Source organism: Lepisosteus oculatus, chromosome 13 (assembly GCF_040954835.1).
Source record: "Lepisosteus oculatus isolate fLepOcu1 chromosome 13, fLepOcu1.hap2, whole genome shotgun sequence".
Lineage (NCBI taxonomy): Eukaryota > Metazoa > Chordata > Actinopteri > Semionotiformes > Lepisosteidae > Lepisosteus > Lepisosteus oculatus.
Window position 1 is genome coordinate 8960692 of NC_090708.1, and position 19168 is coordinate 8979859.

The 19168-nt window shown below is 38.8% G+C and overlaps 1 protein-coding gene across 2 annotated transcripts in view; it reads left to right on the forward strand.

Annotated features, from left to right (window-relative positions):
- Positions 1–17133, forward strand: part of xxylt1 (xyloside xylosyltransferase 1) — a 50709-nt gene extending 33576 nt beyond the window's left edge. For both annotated transcript variants that reach the window (XM_015361216.2, XM_015361217.2), the window contains exon 5: positions 11982–17133. In XM_015361216.2, coding sequence (XP_015216702.1) covers positions 11982–12378 — 397 coding nt within the window. In that variant the 3' untranslated portion in view covers positions 12379–17133. The remainder of the gene's footprint in view (positions 1–11981) is intronic.
- The last annotated feature ends 2035 nt before the right edge of the window (positions 17134–19168 follow it).

Here is a 19168-nt window from a genome sequence, read left to right on the forward strand (position 1 = left end):
TCAGATGTTAATTGGTTAATTAATTAAAATTTGTTAGGGCTGGAAGCAATGAAATAAGGGCTACCAGCTGCAGTGAAAATGAAAACTGGTTTCTTATCAAAATGAATTGGAAAAGTCTGCCACCAATCAACATGATCATTTGAACTTGAAGAGATCTGATGCAAATGAGGCAGGAGAGCAGGTGGTGGACATACTAAATCACACAGTGTTCCATGACCAGTGTTCTGCTGGTCTCACTTAAATCATTAAAACGTTTCCCATTGTGACATCTTCCAAGATCTTGCAGACTAGCAAGTAGTCTCACTTGTAAAGCTGTTAGAGGTTATAGCTGCCAGGGAACAAATCAAAACTTTTTGGAAATCTTTAGGAAATGTGAATTATTTTTGTTTTCACTACAATTGCCAAAAAAAAAAAAGATTGAAGTGTGTGAAGTTTGCAAATGCTTCCTCTTCCGGTTTACCTTCAAACTGATAGACAGATTGTGTCAAATAAATTAGACCTGGTTCAGTCCGGAAGGTGCTAACTGACCGACTGTGGCAGCACTATAATATTTTGGGAAAGTGTCTCTCACACTGTATTAGGAATTGAATTCTAACAAAAGTGAGCCTAGGAAAAGGCTGCCTTAATACAGCAAGGAAAAAAAGTGCCACATGAGTCTTGCTCTAAGGCAGATAACACTTTTCATGCTTTTTGAGGACAGTGTAGGCTTTGCTGAAAACTCAATGACCAAAAAACAAAAACTAGATCCCAGAAATTCAGCGTGCTGGGAACAGGCGATTACTTTTAACAGAGTAGCAACTGCATAGCTCAATTATGTGATGTTCTTGTGATGCAGTTTAATTAAGTTCTAACAAACCAATGGGCTACTAATGCTAATTAGTCTTATTAGTCTATTGCATCTAATGCTGAATGACATACCTGTGGTTTATGCAGTAACAGGTTTTTTCCAAAAGTTTGTTGTTGCATCATGCTTTTGTAACCTTAAGGAGCTGGAGAGAGGTCATTTGGTCAAAATGGCCAATTTAATCCTGAGCCATTCCCATTGCCAATATAGCATCTGCCACACTCACAATTTAATCCTGGTGCCAGAATTTCAGGGTTGCAAATACATTTCTTATGAGAAATTAGTTTTGGCTGCAAGGATTTAGTTGCATTAAAAGACAGACAAATCGATGGTATTTTCTCCTATTTTATTCCCTGAAACAGATTATACCTTTTAGGACCAAAAAAGGCATTGGAAAAACCGAGCTAGGATTTCTCGATGTCCTCCTGTAAAAAAAAAAAAAAAAAGAATATGCAAAGTTTGTACCAGCACCGCATCGTTTTGCTACATCTCTCTCAGTGCTGCTACTGGCTCCTAATGGGCTGCATTATGCAGAACTGAAGAACTGTCTGTGCATGTATGCCACGCACGTATACTTAATAAAATATTCATAATAGAAAAAAATGTTATGTCTGACTTGCCTGCCAGAGCCACATCTTTAATTTTTTAAATACTGCAGCCTATCATATGCTAATGTTATGTCACATATTTCAAGCCAGGACTTGGTCTGATAGACTGGACAGTACAGTAGGTGGGGAGGCAGCTGTCTCTGAGGAAGACCCTGGGCCAGCATGCCTTCGCAAGCTCTCTGAAGGAAGGGCAGAGTATCAGCTATAAGAAATACAAGTGTACATATTTCTATTGACAGGAGCTGCAGTAACATTTCAGTTAAAATAATATAACAGTCCACCAACAAGGTCTCGTGCCCCACTCATTCCTCAATCAGTCCTGCTGTCGTGTCAGTCTGAAAATTGTCAGGATTTATTACTATTGAAAGTGGTCTGCAATGAGCACTTCCTAGTCCCGATTCCGATTTTCAAATTAAAGAGGTCCTTTTGAAAAATCAGAAGAACTATGGGTTTCTGTAGGATGTCTGGGGAAAAAAGGAAGCAGAAGTCTCTGTTGAATTGTGAAGTGTTCTCCCTTTGCTTTGAGCCATTTTGAAGATTCATATTCATGACAGACTAGCATATAACACTTTAGCTGAAGAAGTGGCTGTTTTCCAATGCTTTCAAGTCTTGGAGGAATTTACAGTATTCTGTTGCTTTTGGCAGATTGAATTTGTACTTATGAAGATGCCGCATGATAGCCCAGGGGTTTAAATTTTACTGATGATTGTAACTTGAGTTGTTCTGATGTGATGCTGAACAATAGGTGGAAGTACTGTGGGTGCTGGATTTTGCAGCTTTCCCTAAACTTTGTGTTTTTTTGTTAAAGAAAAGATTGAATCTTATCCGGAACTAAAACTCTCCTTTTTCTCAAAGCATCTTTTAAGGGGTTCATTTTTTGTGTATTTTGTATAACAAAATGGCAAATATTTTATTCAGTGACTCTCCATACTACATACGTATAGCTAAGGATCGTAGACTTTTAGCTCATGCTGCCATTAGCTAGGACTTGGCAGAGTGTGTCCTTTTGGGATTAAAGTAGTGACCTGAAACATAAGAATATTTATTTCCATATTTTCATTGATTTCCTGTTTTGTGTTAACCTTGGGTTTGTCTATTTACCTAGCTTCTGTACTTCACATTTTTGTGTTGTTCCTTTTTGTGACTTTTTCTCATTTGTTGTGTGCACTGACTAGCAGGAGTCAGTCTTTTCACTCTTGGAAGATGGCGAGGTCTATATGGATTACACCCCCTTAAGTGCTTATTGCTTTGCTGCTTGGTTCATTGTTAATACTTACATCACTTGAACCCATCCTGGCAATCAGGATATCTTGGATAAGTCTTTAAAATAGCACATTGACATTTATGGAGAAAAAAGCAGAAATGAATCACGCAGAAAACATCTTGAGTGATTCACAAAAACATTCTGCAAGAAATTAAATTGCATTTTGCTTTTTGTTTCCTTAAGTTTGTGCCTTTTCCATATAATTGGACCTGTTGTGGTGGTATGTGTGCTGTATAACTGAGATGGATCTATTTGTTTTTTTCAGTTAACAAAAAAGCCTGTTATTAGGTCTGAAGTTGTGTGAGGCTGTGGAATTGTCTGGGAAACTATTAGATTAATTGGATACAATATTGTCTTGAACATCATTTGCTGGAAATGTAAGGCTTAGATGTTTTTGTGCTCATGTTTTCCACAAAGATCACAAGGTACAGTGCTGTAATAAGATACTTTGTGTTTAAGGAGTCATAGTTATCATCTGTGCACATACACATTACCATTTTTCCTCCCTTTGGCTTTGTGTTTTCAACGAATGTGCCATTAATGGCAATGCTCCAGCCTGAGATGAGAACAGCTCTGAGTGTTAATTTGAAGGTAGCTGCTGTACGCCTGTCATGAGCAATGGGTTTATACCTTTCACTCAAATCTTTTCAAATGAAATTACACCGACTTGAATGTTATTTTTCTTTTAGGGGGGGACAAATGTCAAATGGAACAAGAGGTTTATATTGCAATATTTATTACCTTAGTTTAAAAACTGTAATTGAAGCTGCAAATAGAAATATCACACACTCTTTTTATTTATTTTCCTTTTAGATAGTATGGACTTAAATCAAATGCCAGTTTGGGGGTGAAGAACGTGTGGCTCTTCCATCCATCTCAATATGATGGCAAAGGAAAAGGTTGCAGTTAATTCCACCCAGAAAAGTAGAAAGTTAAAAAACTTTAATCTATCTACTGTTCAGCATGAAATTAACCTCTGTTTGTTCCTAGGCAGCCCCCTCACTGATGGCTGTGCATAGCTGTGAGGATCTGACAGCTGTTATACTGTAGATATGAAAACAAATCTGAAGGTATTAAATCCCTAACATATTTTAAACATGCATTTATTACATGCTGCATGTTTTTAATACATTGAAATCCTGGAATAATTCCTCCGATAACAAGAACTTGAACTGAACCTCTGAATCCTTGAAATGTTTTGGTTCAAATGCTCTGTTACTTTGCAACAAAAACACGGACTGTTGCACCCGCAGATGCTATTCACAGGGAATTATTTGGCTCAAATGTCCAGAGCTTTTCAAAAGATTTTTAAAGTGAAACATCTGCTGTTTGGTGTTTGCCAAAGATTCCCCCCCCAACTCGTGGAGGGCAGGCGATTTGGACCAGTCTGGAATTTTTTTTCTTTCGAAGAAAACTTGTGTATTGTGTAACAACCTTTGGGAAAACAAAAATCTGGGATGAAAACCATGGAAGGCTGCGTTCATCACAAACAGGTGCCGACTTGCCTGAAACGAACAACAGTTCAGAAGTTTCCACTGTAAAACATTGCTGATCATACAGTATGTGCAAACATGGCAGCTTTGGGTCTTTTTGCAGTGATCTGATGTGAGTCTGCAAAATTTTACAGTGTGTATGAAGATAGAGACCCAGTATAATTTTATGAGGCAGTTTACTTAATCATATATTATCAGTTTTTTTGCAGTTTGCAAGTAATATTTGTTTACTTTCTAGAAATAAGACAATTACAAGCTAATATTTTTAATAGAATGGACTCAATTCTGACCTTATATGTTCATTCTGAAGTGAAGAATCACGAAGGTTTGTAGATCATAGATCATATGGATTATGCACTCTTTAATATTCTTTGGGTTTTTTTCTTAACAAGTGGTATGCTTAAGTGACTGGTTTTTTGATTACGCAGATTATCAAAAATTTGATGTCTCCTCTGTAATGAAACGATACTAGAAGCATGCACTGAAATGCTCTCAAATTCTCTTTGAAGGGCTAATATGCCTTTTCAGTTAAGAAACAAAGCAAAGCTCAATACACGACCAAAAGTCACAAATTGTCCTGGACTCGAGGCTTCAGTGGGCCGGTCTCATTATTCTAAAAGCACTTTCCATTAGTGGGTTGTAGGAAATTATAGGAAATAATAAGTCATTATCTCACACTATTTTAAGCCCCGGAGTCCCAGTCAGAGCAAGTCTGCTCTTAAAAAGCTGGCTCAGATAATGCCTTGGTTCTGAACTCCCTGCTGAATCTTGTCCTATTTTTTTTTTTTTGTCTCTGGGGACTTCTTGGCCTGAGGCTTCACAAGTTGCAGTTCTCCACTTTTCTTGTGTATCTAAACAGTTGCCAAGGGAACACAAGACTTTGTTAATGCACTCACATCCTCGCTTCCTTTTTCACGAGCCGAGTAAGCCAGGAATCTCTTCCTCTGTGATGGATCGGGCCTGTCGAAATTGCCCGCACGCCTTCCCTGCTTCGCCCAGAAGTGTCTGCGCAGGAGCCTGCCGCAGGGCGTGCGATGGGACAGATTTCATAGCTCTTGCATTCCTTCAGCAGAGCCGTGTGGAGAGAACGCCGCGTGGTGCACAGTGCCCACGCCTTCGCTTTGAGTGGCCCATGAGAAGTATTTACCTCTTTGGCACCAGCTGTGATCTGCTGGAGCGCCGTGCTGTTTTATAATCCCTACGCATCTGAGGCTGAGCAGCTTATTAAGGTCAATCAGTTATGACTAGAGTGGTAAAACACACAAAAAGCACAGTTTTAACCAGTTTCAACAAGGCGTTGCGTTCATCTCCTTCAGTGTGATGACTGCTTGGACTGCACCTTTGCGGTTCAGTGTGTTTGTTTCTGATAGCAGCTTCACGCCAGTACAGTCTTAAGCAAACAACTTCAGTATATCATGAAAAACAAATGAACAGACTTATTGGAATTTAATGTGAAATTGGTTAAGTCTTTATGCATATTCATGTAGGTGGAATGCAAAAACATAAATTGTTGCAGCACAATAATTCTTGAAGACAATTTGGCGTTTTGCAATTCTCCATCATGTAAGTCCTTCAACTTAATATAGAACTTATAAATGATTTTTTTTCAAATGTTTCCTGTGTTGAACAAGTCTGTCCCAGTTTTTTAGGCTTCATATCCATTTAGTTTTGACTTGGGGGTAGTGTGTAGTTAAGTGCATTTCTTATTTCTTCCTCTACCCTTTAAACTCAAACTAAGAATACAGCGTTTTTTAATTCTATAACTGTGAGAATTGTAGGCACATGAGTGATGAGCCATCAGTCTCATTTCGCATGCAGTGAAATTAGCTGCATTCTGGTCAGTATGACATACAGAGTGATGTCTGAGACGCCCTCCGGTTCTTCAGATACTTCAGACGCCAAGTCAGCAATAACAAATGTTTTGTTTCAGGAGCATGAAGATATCATTGCTAACCTCAGACCCAGCCTAGTCTCTGTCCATTTCAGAGCTGTGACTGTGAAATGGCAGCTGGAGTTGGCAAATGTCACAGTCTTGATTTCCGCCATCAGTCTCTTGGCTGTAGATGCCCTCCCCTTCAAAAGCCCATTTAAAAAACACACTGTCAAAGATATGAGAGTAATTCGGTTATATGAACTGGACGTTAAAGATGACATGCCCTGTCCTTCGGGGAAATGAAAGCACCTCAGATTGCTTTCCCAGTTAGTGCTCACTGTGAGCACTCGCATTAATGTTGTGAGTGCTCACAGGCAGCCTTACATAGGCTCTTGTTAGACTGTTAGTGTAAACATTAAGTACATGTGCATGTCCACTGTATGAGACTTGGGTAGTGTATGTTTTTATGATAAGAATTGTGGAGGATTGTGCATCCTTGTGATGTGGGATTAAATATATGCCATTCTGCTGCATTGTGCCCCAGTTGGGATTCAATTTTGGATACTTGTGGGTTTGATGCATCACTAACTACACAGGGGAGACCTCTGCTTCTCCAAAGCAGGTCTTCAGCTGTGGAAGAGTTCTATACTGTCTAGGGTTCATGGGGGTGATGTCACTTCTGTAACATGCTCAGTGTCACTGAGCCCTGGTTCAAATGCAAGTGTGTTTTACATCAGTAGCTCATTGGGCACATGTATAATGTTATAAATATTTCAAATAATGAGCACAGAGGCTTGCTGATTATTCTGGTAGCATTGTTCCTTAAGATAACAAAATACTGAGTTGAAGTCCTGCAATGTCATAAATGAATGAGATGTTCAGTGTTAAGAGTTCAGAATTTCTGTAAAGAACCTATAAAGACAAGACTTTAATGAATGCAAGAACAGTACAATATGCAACAAAACCCTGTAGATGTGACTAAAGCAGATGGCCAGCTTGAAAAAATTTAAGGTGTCCTGTTTTTGATAAACCCAAAAATTGAGCTGCAGAAGTCTGCCGACTTGTCCGGACAAACCAGGAAGCTGAGCAGGCCATGCCCTGAGCATTAATGGGTCACCAAGCCAGCCCAAGACCACCGATGTTTCTTGAGACTGAAGTTGCTATAGCAGAAGAAACTATAAGAAGAAATGATTCACACTTTAGCAAAATGACTCGTACCTTGCTGTCTCCGTAAGACTCCAGTAAAGCGCCAGTGATGCATTAATGGTTTGCATGCTCGAAGACCTCACTCGGGGGCAGCGTGCACATCTGGGAGACAAAATCTCATCTTCTGTGGACCAGAAGGTATTTGTGCTGGTGGCCTATAAAATAGTGTTTACAGGTAAGTACTATTTTGTCCTTGACAACCCTGACAGAAGGGAATGTGTGTGAAGATGTTACTTATGCTGAAGTGTAATGATGTGGGTAATTTCAGTGTAATGAGTGATGCGTTACATACAGGAATCTTTTATGTGTGTTGGGTTTTTGTCCTGTGATTTGACAACTAAAATAAATCATTCAATTAAATGCATTGGACCCGACTGTGGCATATCCTTTGTTTTTCAGTATATGTTGCAAATAAAATTCGAATGAATGTATCCTGTACGTCTGCTTTTATTTACAGCTGGGGCCACCAATGTTCCATTGTAACTTCAGTTTTGGAACTGAACGTACTGTAATTGTAAGTAATGTTGCCTACTGAAAGTTGACCTTCACATCTAGGCAACACTGTTACGTTTAGAATGTGCCCATGGAGTGTGCTGATATTAATATTCTACTTCTGGAGGCTTGCTGATTCCCTATATTTGAATATTTGTCCCCAGTCTTGGAGAACTGGGTTTTATAGAGCAGATCTTTATGAAAAGCATCTGCTTGACAGGTGTGCCTTGCAGAGTACTGTTGCCATTTCTGAGAAAATCACTTCCCTAGAAAGCCGAGTATGAAATTAACCTAGAGTATTCATGGTGGAAAAACACTGGTTACTCCTCTCTCGCCTTTTTTTGTTTTTGACTTTTAAGTGTTGCACAAACATGTTTCTACGTGAAAAGAACATGCAGGACTTAAAATAGTTTTTTTAAATTTTTTTTTAAGTGTGGATTTTCCAGATCTTGGCCCAGTCTTTGTAATTAATGTGTTGTTGCTAGGAAATTCTTTTATGACCTGTTTATCACCTGAGTTTAGGAACGTGGTGTTCAAATTATACCCTTCCCTGTAATAGAATAAGCTTTTGCAGGATCACAATATGAGACTTGGTTAAGTTTAAAAAAGATTCCAGGCCAAACTTGTTAACTTCTTTTCAAAAAATATTTTAAGTGTTATTGTTTCTAACTGTAAAGATACCATTCACAGTTTTATCCTTAAGTACGGTATAAATTATTCTGGATTTTCCATTTTGCAAACCTATTTCCTCTTCATCGAGTGCAGCACGTATCACCCAACAAAACCTTTTTTTTCCACATGAAATAAAGCAGAAAGGAAAAACATTATAACAGAGAAGACCCTTTATGTAAATGTCAGTGACTAGCTTCTAAAAGCTCTGAACATGTCAGAAAGTGCAGTATTTTAACTGAGGGAAAACTGAACTTTCTTGCATGAACAAAAAACTGAGGATTGCTAGTCATTGATCTCTTCACGTTGTTCCTGGCCGAGCTGTTGTTTAATCGCAGCATAGCGCACATCTTCTTCAGAATGAAGACTGGAACATGAACCAGACCACACAAGTGAAAGCGAAGTGGAAGTGTATTTAAAACCAAGAGCAGGAAGCACTTTACCCAAAGGATTTGTGAAAGTATGGAACAAGCTGCCCAGTCATATTCTTGAAGCTCATACCCTTTCTAGACATTTGTACAAAGAGTTGTGGATGTTTCTAACAGCTATCCAACCATACTGTTGAACCTGAAGAGGAAGTGATTGAAATAGACTTTGGCTAGTTCAAACAACCAAATGAGTTGGAGTGGATGACTTTATCCTAAGCTTCTTTCTGTTAGTGTTGAAAACAGTGGGCGATTAGTTTACTTCTGCCTTCTCTTGTTGCTCCAAGGTCCTTTCCTGTTTTATTATCATCTAACAGCCTTCAGCTGACCTTTAGTTATAGCATTTAGCTAAATTCATACTTTGTTTCTTAAACTAGCTGTTTTTTCTTTGGGGGGTTATTCAGTGTTTGAAGGTGGCTCATTTTTATTTTACTTTTAAGAATAGTAATTAAAATCTATATTAGATGCATCATACTGTGTTTCATTAGAATTATGTAAATGGCTTGTGCTGAATTCACCTACCTCAGTGTAAAAGAACAGAACGTACTGTGGATTTTTGAAAATTGAGGGCTTTAACATTCAACCTTTCCTTTAGGTTCTTCTGAATGCTTGTAATATTGGACACCTCTTAACGACAAGTGTTCTTGGTAAAGCACAGCTCTGGCTTTTAATAACAATGGCAATATCTGGCATTATACACTTTCACTGAACAGGACTCCAGTACAGGATTTGTAAAGGATTCGCAGAGTTTAATGAAATTAATGAAAAATAATCATGCTGTGGGAAGTATATATAGTTTAACCAGAAACAGTTTTTGTTTAATTATTTCCTGTCATCTCTGATTATGAAATGTAAAAAAAGCAACATCTGGAAATATTATGAGTGACAAAAATAATATTTTATAATATCCGTCCTTCGGATAAGATGTAAAACCGAGGTCCTGACTCTCTGTGGTCATTAAAAATCCCAGGGCGTTTCTCAAAAAGAGAAGGGGTGTAACCCTGGTGTCCTGGCCAAATTTCCCATTGGCCCTTACCAATCATGGCCTCCTAATAATCCCCATCTATGAATTGGCTAAATTACTCTGCTCTCCTCCCCACTGATAGCTGATGTGTGGTGAGCGTTCTGGCGCACTATGGCTGCTGTCGCATCATCCAGGTGGGGCTGCACATTGGTGGTGGTGGAGGGGAGTCCCCATTACCTGTAAAGCGCTTTGAGTGGCGTGTCCAGAAAAGCACTATATAAGTGTAAGCAATTATTATTATTAATTAGTGCTCTTTGCCAACAGCAAGAAGTAGACCAAACATTCTCCTTTACTCTTCTGACACTAGAAGCCTGTTTGTCCAAAAAGAGTGTCATTCCACTTGAAAAGCTGTGTTAACAAAAACTGAGTAACTCCGGAGGTTATTTCACCAAGGAAAAACAGAAAATTAATCTAGAAGCAAGACAAAAACATTCAATTTCATCTCGGAATCTAAAAAGGAAAGAAACTACTAACAGTCCTGGAAAGGAAACTGTTTCAAACAATTGTCTTTTAATAGGCTAGCAATTCTCGCTTGCTTGTTTTTGTATTTCTTTTGTATTTGCTTGACTTGTTTTTTGGGAGAAAATCTAAATAGAGATAGAGTGTGCTTAGTATCGCAATGGGCGAAAACAACATTGAACTGTCATCTTTTCTTTGGCAGATATCTTTCACCATCATGTAAAACATCTCTTACAGGATCTTGCTGAATTGCCTTGTTTGTTTTACCTATTTTAAGCTGTTTTGGGACAGTAATTTTGTGGAATTTTTCAACCCACTTACATTTTCTCTGGTCTTCTGTTTGCAAAGTAGTTAATATTCCTTATAGTTAAAAAAAAAACAGTCTGGATAGCGCAATGCTTTTTATTCAAAATCAGCCTTTAAAGAATATACAGTTAAGCTGGCTTTTACAAAAAATAGAATTGCTCCTTTAATATATGCAGAACTTTGACAGTGTTTTGGGCCTTTTGGCTTTTTCTTGTCATATTATTTTTGCAACTGAATTTTAGCTCTGAACTCCCAATTGTGGTTTTAAGTCCACTTCACAATATTTTCTTTGGGACGGGAAGGTTTAGCAAATCTGTGTTTTGTCTGATATTGTAATTGTAGGTGGGTCAAGACTTAAGAAATCGGCCCATGAGAATCCCACCATTTTGATCATTCATTTCCTGTTACTGTTATAATACACTTGCATTTAGAATTTCTTCTTTTTCTTTTTATTGGAAATGAATTCTTTAACAAACTGAATGGTACAGTAAGACTTGTGGAGTGAACCTTTTCCCCCCATTACTGGCCTGGGATGGAAAGCAGATCTGTTTGAAATAAGATAACTTGTGTGGTTTTTGCTTTTTTGGTTTCCCAAACACTGCCAAATCTTTCATTTGTTTAGAAAATGTACTGTCCTTTTGTCCCAATGTGGCACAGCTTGAAAGTGTCAGTCTGCAGGGAATCAAGACTTTAAGGAAGCGGTGTTAGGTGGCAACAGAGGTGCCTGTACATGCCAGAGTAGTGGTTTTCATCAAACAAAAGTGTCATGCTGCTGCATGTTATTGTAGTTTACCTAGTAAAATGCGCTTTTGATAAAAAGGATTCAGCGGTTATTTATTTAAACAGTTTTTTTTTGTTTCCCAAATGTTAGCAGAGATGTAAAAATATTTCTGATTATTTCACCATGTTACCGCCAAGGCAAGGAGTACCACTCATATAATATCCGAGACCTGATCTGCTTGTAATCACCTTGAACCATGTTCCAACATCGTGAGTACTTGTACCTGGTGATGCAGAGGATACAAATATTGCAGGATAGTTGGTGAAAGATGAGACCAAAATTGACTTTATGAATGATTTGGTGAAAAATACCATTTGACTTGGTCTTTCTTGACATGCACTCTTGCACAACAGGAGATGGATGTGGAATGGAAGCCAACTGTAAGAATCTCCTGGGTTTTCTCCCAGGAAAAAAAGGATTTGGGCATTGCAGCCCTAGCCTTGTAGCATAAGGACGCACTGCTCTTGAAAGTGACGCAGGTGGAAGTTTGGTTTTTTCTTGTCTGAATTGCGCTTTTGCCCTCTCGGTGGCTTTCAGGCACACCTTCTGGCAATACCGGCGGGAGAACCCGAAGACCGCAGTGGGCGGCCCCCCTCCCGACGGCCAGCCGGGCTTCAACAGCGGCGTGATGCTGCTGGACCTGGAGGCCATGAGGCGCTCGGCGCTCTACAACCAGCTGCTGGAGCCGGCGAGGGTGGCGCGGCTGGCCGACAAGTACCACTTCCAGGGCCACCTGGGGGACCAGGACTTCTTCACCATGATCGGCATGGAGCACCCGGGCCTCTTCCACGCGCTGGACTGCGGCTGGAACCGCCAGCTCTGCACCTGGTGGAGGGAGCACGGCTACGGGGACGTCTTCCAGCTCTACTACCAGTGCGACCTGCCCGTCAGAATCTACCACGGCAACTGCAACACCCCCATCCCGGACGACTGAGCCCCCTCGGTTTGCCCGAGGCGCTGCCGGCTTCACCCTGGCGGGAGCTCGGAAAAGGGAGCCCAGCCGGCACGTGCCTCGCGTTTCTGAAATCTGCGGCTCCGTTGTGCGGGCTCTGTGGCAGTCCCTTCTTCAGTACCGATCTCGTTCCTGACTCCAGCTCACTGCAGCAAGACTTTTCCGCCAGAGGTGTGAAAATGTTTTGGGCTCAAGTCTTTCAGCTCAGTTTGGCCTCTAGTAAAACACCAGCAGGCTGCAGAGTATGTGTGGAGCAATAAGGTGCAGAAGGCAGGTCCCACTAGTTTAAGCCAACTGGGCGCAGGTGGTGATGAACGATGGCAGTTTAATTTTGAACAGCAAGTTGTCTGCTCACAAGAGTCAGTTGGTTTACCATAAAATATCAGACCAGGGAGACGCTGACTAAAATGGAGCAGCTTTACAAACAGCAGCTACAGTAAAGTCATTATTCCATTTAGTCATTTTTTCATTTGGACACGGATAAATGCAGTATTACCCTACTGCACATAATCATTGATACACCTTGCTGGCCAGGTAAACAGATGTTTTATGCAATTACCTGGTTGTTTTCCCCATCCATAATGCATAAGTACTAGGTGGTTACAATGAAAGAGTGAATTTACACAAGATGCACCATGGTGGGAAACATATAGCAGTGTAAGATGAGTGGAATCAAAAACTTTTATATGTAAAACAGAGGGATCTTCTTTTAAAAGAACACATTTTAGCCCTACACCCTTTTCAAATGCAAAGGATATAGTACTTGTGTGAAGTTTTTACTGCAGCTGAAGAAGAGACCAATATGAATGCCTGTTATTCAATCAAGCATTTAATTATGTTATGTCATTAAGTTGTGAAGAAAATTAAAGCTTAAATGTTAACCTAGTTGCTGCTCTGGAATGTGGAATTGTCATTTTTCACCATGATTGTGTTGCACGGTTTTTAATTGTGCAGTTTTTATTTAGAGCAAATACCACTTGTGTAGTCAACCTGCAATGTTAGCCAGTCAGTGTTCCATTATAGTTCCATTTGAAAAAACACTTGTGTTCCTCTCCAGCTTGATGCTTTATTAAGGAGTGACTAAAGTTACCCGGTTCCATGTTAAAGAAATTGAGTTAAGACCTCGACAAATTTGCGTAGAAAGTGTGAAAATAAGATTTATGAAAGGATGGAAGAACTAGGAATAAAACTATAAACATATTCCAGTTTTCAAGGGTTGCAGCTACTGGTTTTCACCTTTCTGGTTGAACCGATGCTTTTGGAAAAGATAAAATCCCTCCAACCCCCTTCTTGATCGAGATTGATGCAAGACATTTTTTACATGTACAAAACACGTTAGTGTTGTGTTTGAGATTTTGTCCTCATGTTGCCAAATGTAATTTTATCAAGTGCCATTTAAGTATATTGTTTAAAGTATATTCTAGTATATTCTAAAATTCTTCCTTTTCTTAAGGATGGCAAGCAATAGAATTTGAAGTGAAGGAAGAAAAAAAGTCACTTGAGACCAATGAACGTAACATTTTAAAACCCAAAGAAACCAGACCTGGTCATGAGGAGATGATTTATTCAGTACTGTTTGTCATCTATCCCATGATGGGTGTCTTCATTTCTTATTTTTTGTTGTAAATTTGCACTTCCTGGTACCTCATCTGTTGTTCCGTGTTTAAATTCCCAACACCTTTCCCTCATTTGGAAAGGAATGTTATTATACAGATATATAGTGTTACCTTCATTGTATTCTTGAATGCAAGTTTTATATGTCATCTGTTTTATAATATTGCCATGCACAGATTGCATGGGGGACTAATAAATAAAGAAAAAAAGCACAGTAAATGTTCCCATTATGTATTTAAATTATAAATATCTTTTCAAATGTATTTCAATGCAAAAAAAAAGCTAAATTGTTGTCATATTCCCCAGAATCCACAAATCACAAAAGTGGTTTAAATCGCAAACGGGATTCAGTGAATGTGTTTCACATTTGTGTTACTCTCTTGTGGACTTGTTTCTCTCAACCATGTCTTACAATAATTTTTGCTGTTTAGAACACGGCACCGATACACAAGGTATGTAACGAAGCTGAAGTAGCACTGAAAAACATTTCCCACTGGCAAAACAGGAAAATGTTGAATGTTAAAAAAAAAAAGTCATGGAGCATTAACTGATAGACTAACTCCAATCTTTCAAGCAAAAGAGGTGTTTGCTTCTCCTGTGACAAGTCACCATCAATCTGAGAGAGTGGGATTATGAAGACAGAATTGCTGGTTGGTTCCAGTGCTTCAAAGCCAGTGTACTGTATCTTTTACTTCACTCAAATAGAAAGCAAAAGGCAATTATGGAAATTATTATTATTATTATTTATTTTGCATGTTTTTACCCCAAAGCACTATACATGCAGGGGGAGCGCATTCCAACTTCCACTGAAGAGCTGCAGTGGTGACACTCCAAGGGTGACATGTAGCACCGAATGCTGCACAGCAGATCAGGTGGAGAAAAGAGTAAGGCTTCCTCGCTCACTGATTTACAGTCCTGCTACTGCAGTCACTGGAGCTGATCTGCAATGACCAAGTGGTCAGTACCTTGGTTTAACTTCATGTCCGAGAGGTGATGCCTCTCACGGCACAGTACTCTACTGGGACATTAGTTTAGGAAGAGTGCCTCCTACTGGTCTACAGACTCCATCTATAAACTGCTTAAGTTTTTGTTGTTTTTTTCCCAGTTAATTGAGCTATGATATGATATTTCCTGTCTGTGTTCAGTATTATTCTCACTCTATTTTTGTTTCACTCTCTCTCAACTTCAGAACAGCACTTTCAAAAAACGTTTTGTTAGTTTTAAGACTGACCCCATTGTATTGACAGCAGTATTGCCTATAAAATGCGTACTATTACTGTGAGATTTACAAGAATAATCAAATGCATTCTGAACTCAAGCAGGAAAACCAATTCATTTCTCCCCTTTTCTTAGTTTTCTGTGTAGATTTAGATGAAGGAGAGGCACGAAAGAACTCATTCCAGAGCCTTGAAGGTCCTACCTGAAGTTTTCTATGCATAGTCTCTTGATGTTTAAGTTCTGGGACAGATATATTGTTGGCTGCTCGACCCACAGTTATTAAAGAATGTGGAGCTGTAGGTGCTGCCTTTGGACACGCAGAAATGTGTTTTGGCTGAATTGAGAATAATGCTTTGATTTTCCCAATTTCTTTAGTAGCCTCGGATTTGTTTTGATATTTTTAAGCTTTTATTCAGGTTTAAGCTATAGGCTATGAAAAAAGCATTGGGAGGACTCAGGTTTGCTTAGAGGGATATTTTTTTTATTTCTTCCCCTCTGTCATGTACTGATTGCAGAAGCTGTGAGAACTCTATTACAATCCCACACATTGTCACCCACCCGTTTCTTGCATGGAGCTGATGGATCACTGCAGCACATTTCTTAATATGAAATACCTTGAAAAATCCTATGGAAATGCCTGGGCTGTGTAAAAAGGAGTGCAAAGTCATCAGTCTGTGCATATTGTATTTCCACTTTTATTTTTTTTTCATGATTCATCAGAAAAGGCTAATCTCATAAATCATTTTTTGTATGTCTCAGGAGACATGTTAAAAAACGTGGATGTTGGAGTCTGACAGAGTGCTGTGTTTTTATCCATTTTTAAAATGACAGGCATGTCAAAAATCAGAGCGAGGCTTTGCTTTTTTAAGCATGAAACCTACTTTATGACAACTAATCTCAGTTTTTTAACATTTGTGTCCTTTTTGTTTTGTGAACATTGACGCACATTAGGCCTGGATAACCATGGAGAACAAAAGAATGAAAAAACTAAAATATGGACCTACTGAAATTGTGTTCTTCCAACAAAGGTTTGACCCAAAATAAACAATTTAAATGATTGTGTCAAAAAATATATCAGATTTTTTAGCACAAAATTAAACTTGCAATAAATCTTGTTAATTATAGGTTTCCACAGTTGATTTGTCTATTTTTAGGATAATTTATATTCACAATAGTGTTAATGAAAACTGCTATCAGTGTTCAGTTGTACCTATGTCATGTTACAAAAAGGTCATAGGAAATTCTTACATTACATGTGAAACTTGCTGTGATGTTGACCAGCAGCACTAGCTTTCTTTGCAACATTACACTACTGCAGGAACAGGGTCAAGAACAGAAAACCATGTGGAAACAAGTAGTATCTTACTTGCAAATCTTAAAACTAGTACTAGAGTGTCTTAAAGAGAATTGTATGACAGAAGATTAAATCTTTTTATTTAAATTTGAAGACCACTGCTGTTTGGCATTAAGACATCGACCAGGAATGTGTTGTGTTAGAGATATATAGTTCTATCTTAAAATGAGGTTTCTCAATGTTTGAATTATATAACACTAATAAGTTGAGAGTGGAAATTCTTGATTCTAATTGTAATTGTCACAACACTGATGTGACTGATGTGACTGATTATGTTGAAAGGTAATTTTGTATCTCAAAAGCTGTGGTTTTCCTGATTTAAGTTTAGAGATGACTGCTACTCCATAAACATCTTTTTTTTTTAATTGAGCTAAACAAAATGTTGTGAATTAACGATGTTTGTTGTGAAGGCTTGTGTTTGCATTGAAGGACGGATATGCATTTAATTGAGTTTCAATATTTTTCTTATTTTAATGTAATGCCCATTTCTCCATACTATTACATTTTAGAACTGCAGACAGTTTGTTGAGAAAAATAAATCTATTATTACAAAGCTATTTCTGTCGAGTATATATTACGAATGCACAGGTAAAAGGTTCTATTTTTCCTTCAGTGTACAGAGCTGCATGGTTGCATTTATCTGTATTATCCTTTGTTTAACCAGGTAATCATTTGAGTACACATTCAGTGAACAAAACAATTAATGTTGTACATTATAGAACATATTAGTACATTATCACGTATCAAGCAATAACTGTACAAATCAAAGCCTTCAGATATGAAGCTGAATAATTTCAGCTTATTCTGCAAATTACTCTGCTCATTAGCAGTGACTAATTGATATAAATTGCACCTGAGAACAAATTTTGTTCCTGAAAGGTTCAATTAAATTGTAAGATGAGATGGAGAACTGCAATAGATTGTGCACATAGGAAGGTTGTTTTTCCCTGATTAAAGATCTGTAAATTAACTTAAACTAGAGAAGCATTCATGTAGTGTGCTTCAAGGTCAAATCAACAAGTAAAGGTAAAAAGAAAGTGCGATGGGAGTTAAATTTCATGCCAAGATCATGTCTGAAAAGTTGCCCAAGAACAGCTTTTAACCCCAATCTGCACGTCAACGTGACATTTGAATTGGTAAAATATACTTGTTCCCTGCTTTCTCTTCAACTCCTCAAAAAGATCATTTCATATACTGTTTTCCATTGTTTAAGTTGGTCCCTTGTAATATCATGTGTTTTCTATGTGACCTTCAGTTTGATTTAGAAAACTTAATATATCCTGTCCAAGACAGGAGAAATTTTACTTCTCCTTATTTATGAATACAAATATTCCAGTCATGAATGTTGCCTATTACTTGCACTCATTGCTTGTATGATTATTTTGGTTTTATTGCCAAGAAGGTCTTTATTTTATTCGATCTATCCTTAGCAGATAGTGAATCATTCAAAACTACAATTTTCTAATAGATTCATGTTCAATACTGAACTGAAAACCAGGATCTATAAAGCTTAGGCACTCTGTAGCTACATTACCTGCTCATGTTGCATACTTGATTGCCAGTTGAATACCAGTTTTTGCACATCATTTATATAAATTTCGCTTGAGGAGCCCTTGAGCAGCTTTGCTCCAGTGTCTATATAACAGATTGTAGTATTTAGCTAGGATGGCAAGAGCCGTAATGAATCAGTCACTTTCTAATGACATTACATCTGAGTCACACAAAGCCATATCCTTTAACCAGAGGCCGTGTCCCTGTTGCCCTCTTGTGTGCAATTATCCCTCTCTTTTTCCTTAAGGGTAATTTTTAGATGTAGTAAAATGAGATGTTTTATTCTAGCGAGAGCCCTGAATAGCCTGGGGTGCCCGAGACAAGTGGCTGAGTAGCCCCTCTGCCCACTCTCATGTTTACTGTAGGAATGATAATTTCGAGAAGAAAGCAGAACAGGGTGACTGGATTTAATGACACGAAGTCAGGCCAAATCAACCCCACAAAGTGCAACATGCGAAACTCGGTGACCTTGCCCCGGTGGAATCCGTGACATTTCAAGAAGGTGGAGCAGGAGAGAAGTCGGCAAGCCTGGTGACGGCTGGTTTGCCGAAACGTCCGAAGCGCCTGCGGGGTTCGATAAAGGTGCTTGCTCTGACCCCCGGGTGCACTTTGTGTCCCAGTGTGAGTCTGGGCGATGTTGCTGGCTTACCATGAGCATCAGTGGCTGACTGTGGGGTTGAGATCTGCTGGGGCGGTGGAGCCAGGATCCTCTCAGCTTTGAGTGAACCAGCCGACTCCGAAAACTGGGTAACTCCGAATTGAGTTGATATTTAAAAAATACTCCCAAGTACTATAGATAAAAAAACTAAAAAAACACTGCAGACATGCAAGCCAAGCCAAGCTGACTTGGAATTATATAAAGGCCTCTTGCTTTCAGAAAAGGAAATGACATCGAAGGAATAACGTTTTTATTTTTTTTTTGTTCTTTTTCATGTATTTCTGGGCTCTGGCCTGTTTTTGCCTTGTTTTTCTGGCAAGTGCTGTTCTCCTGCACTCAATCCAAGCGGTTGCGCTCATTGCCCGAGCGAGCCATCT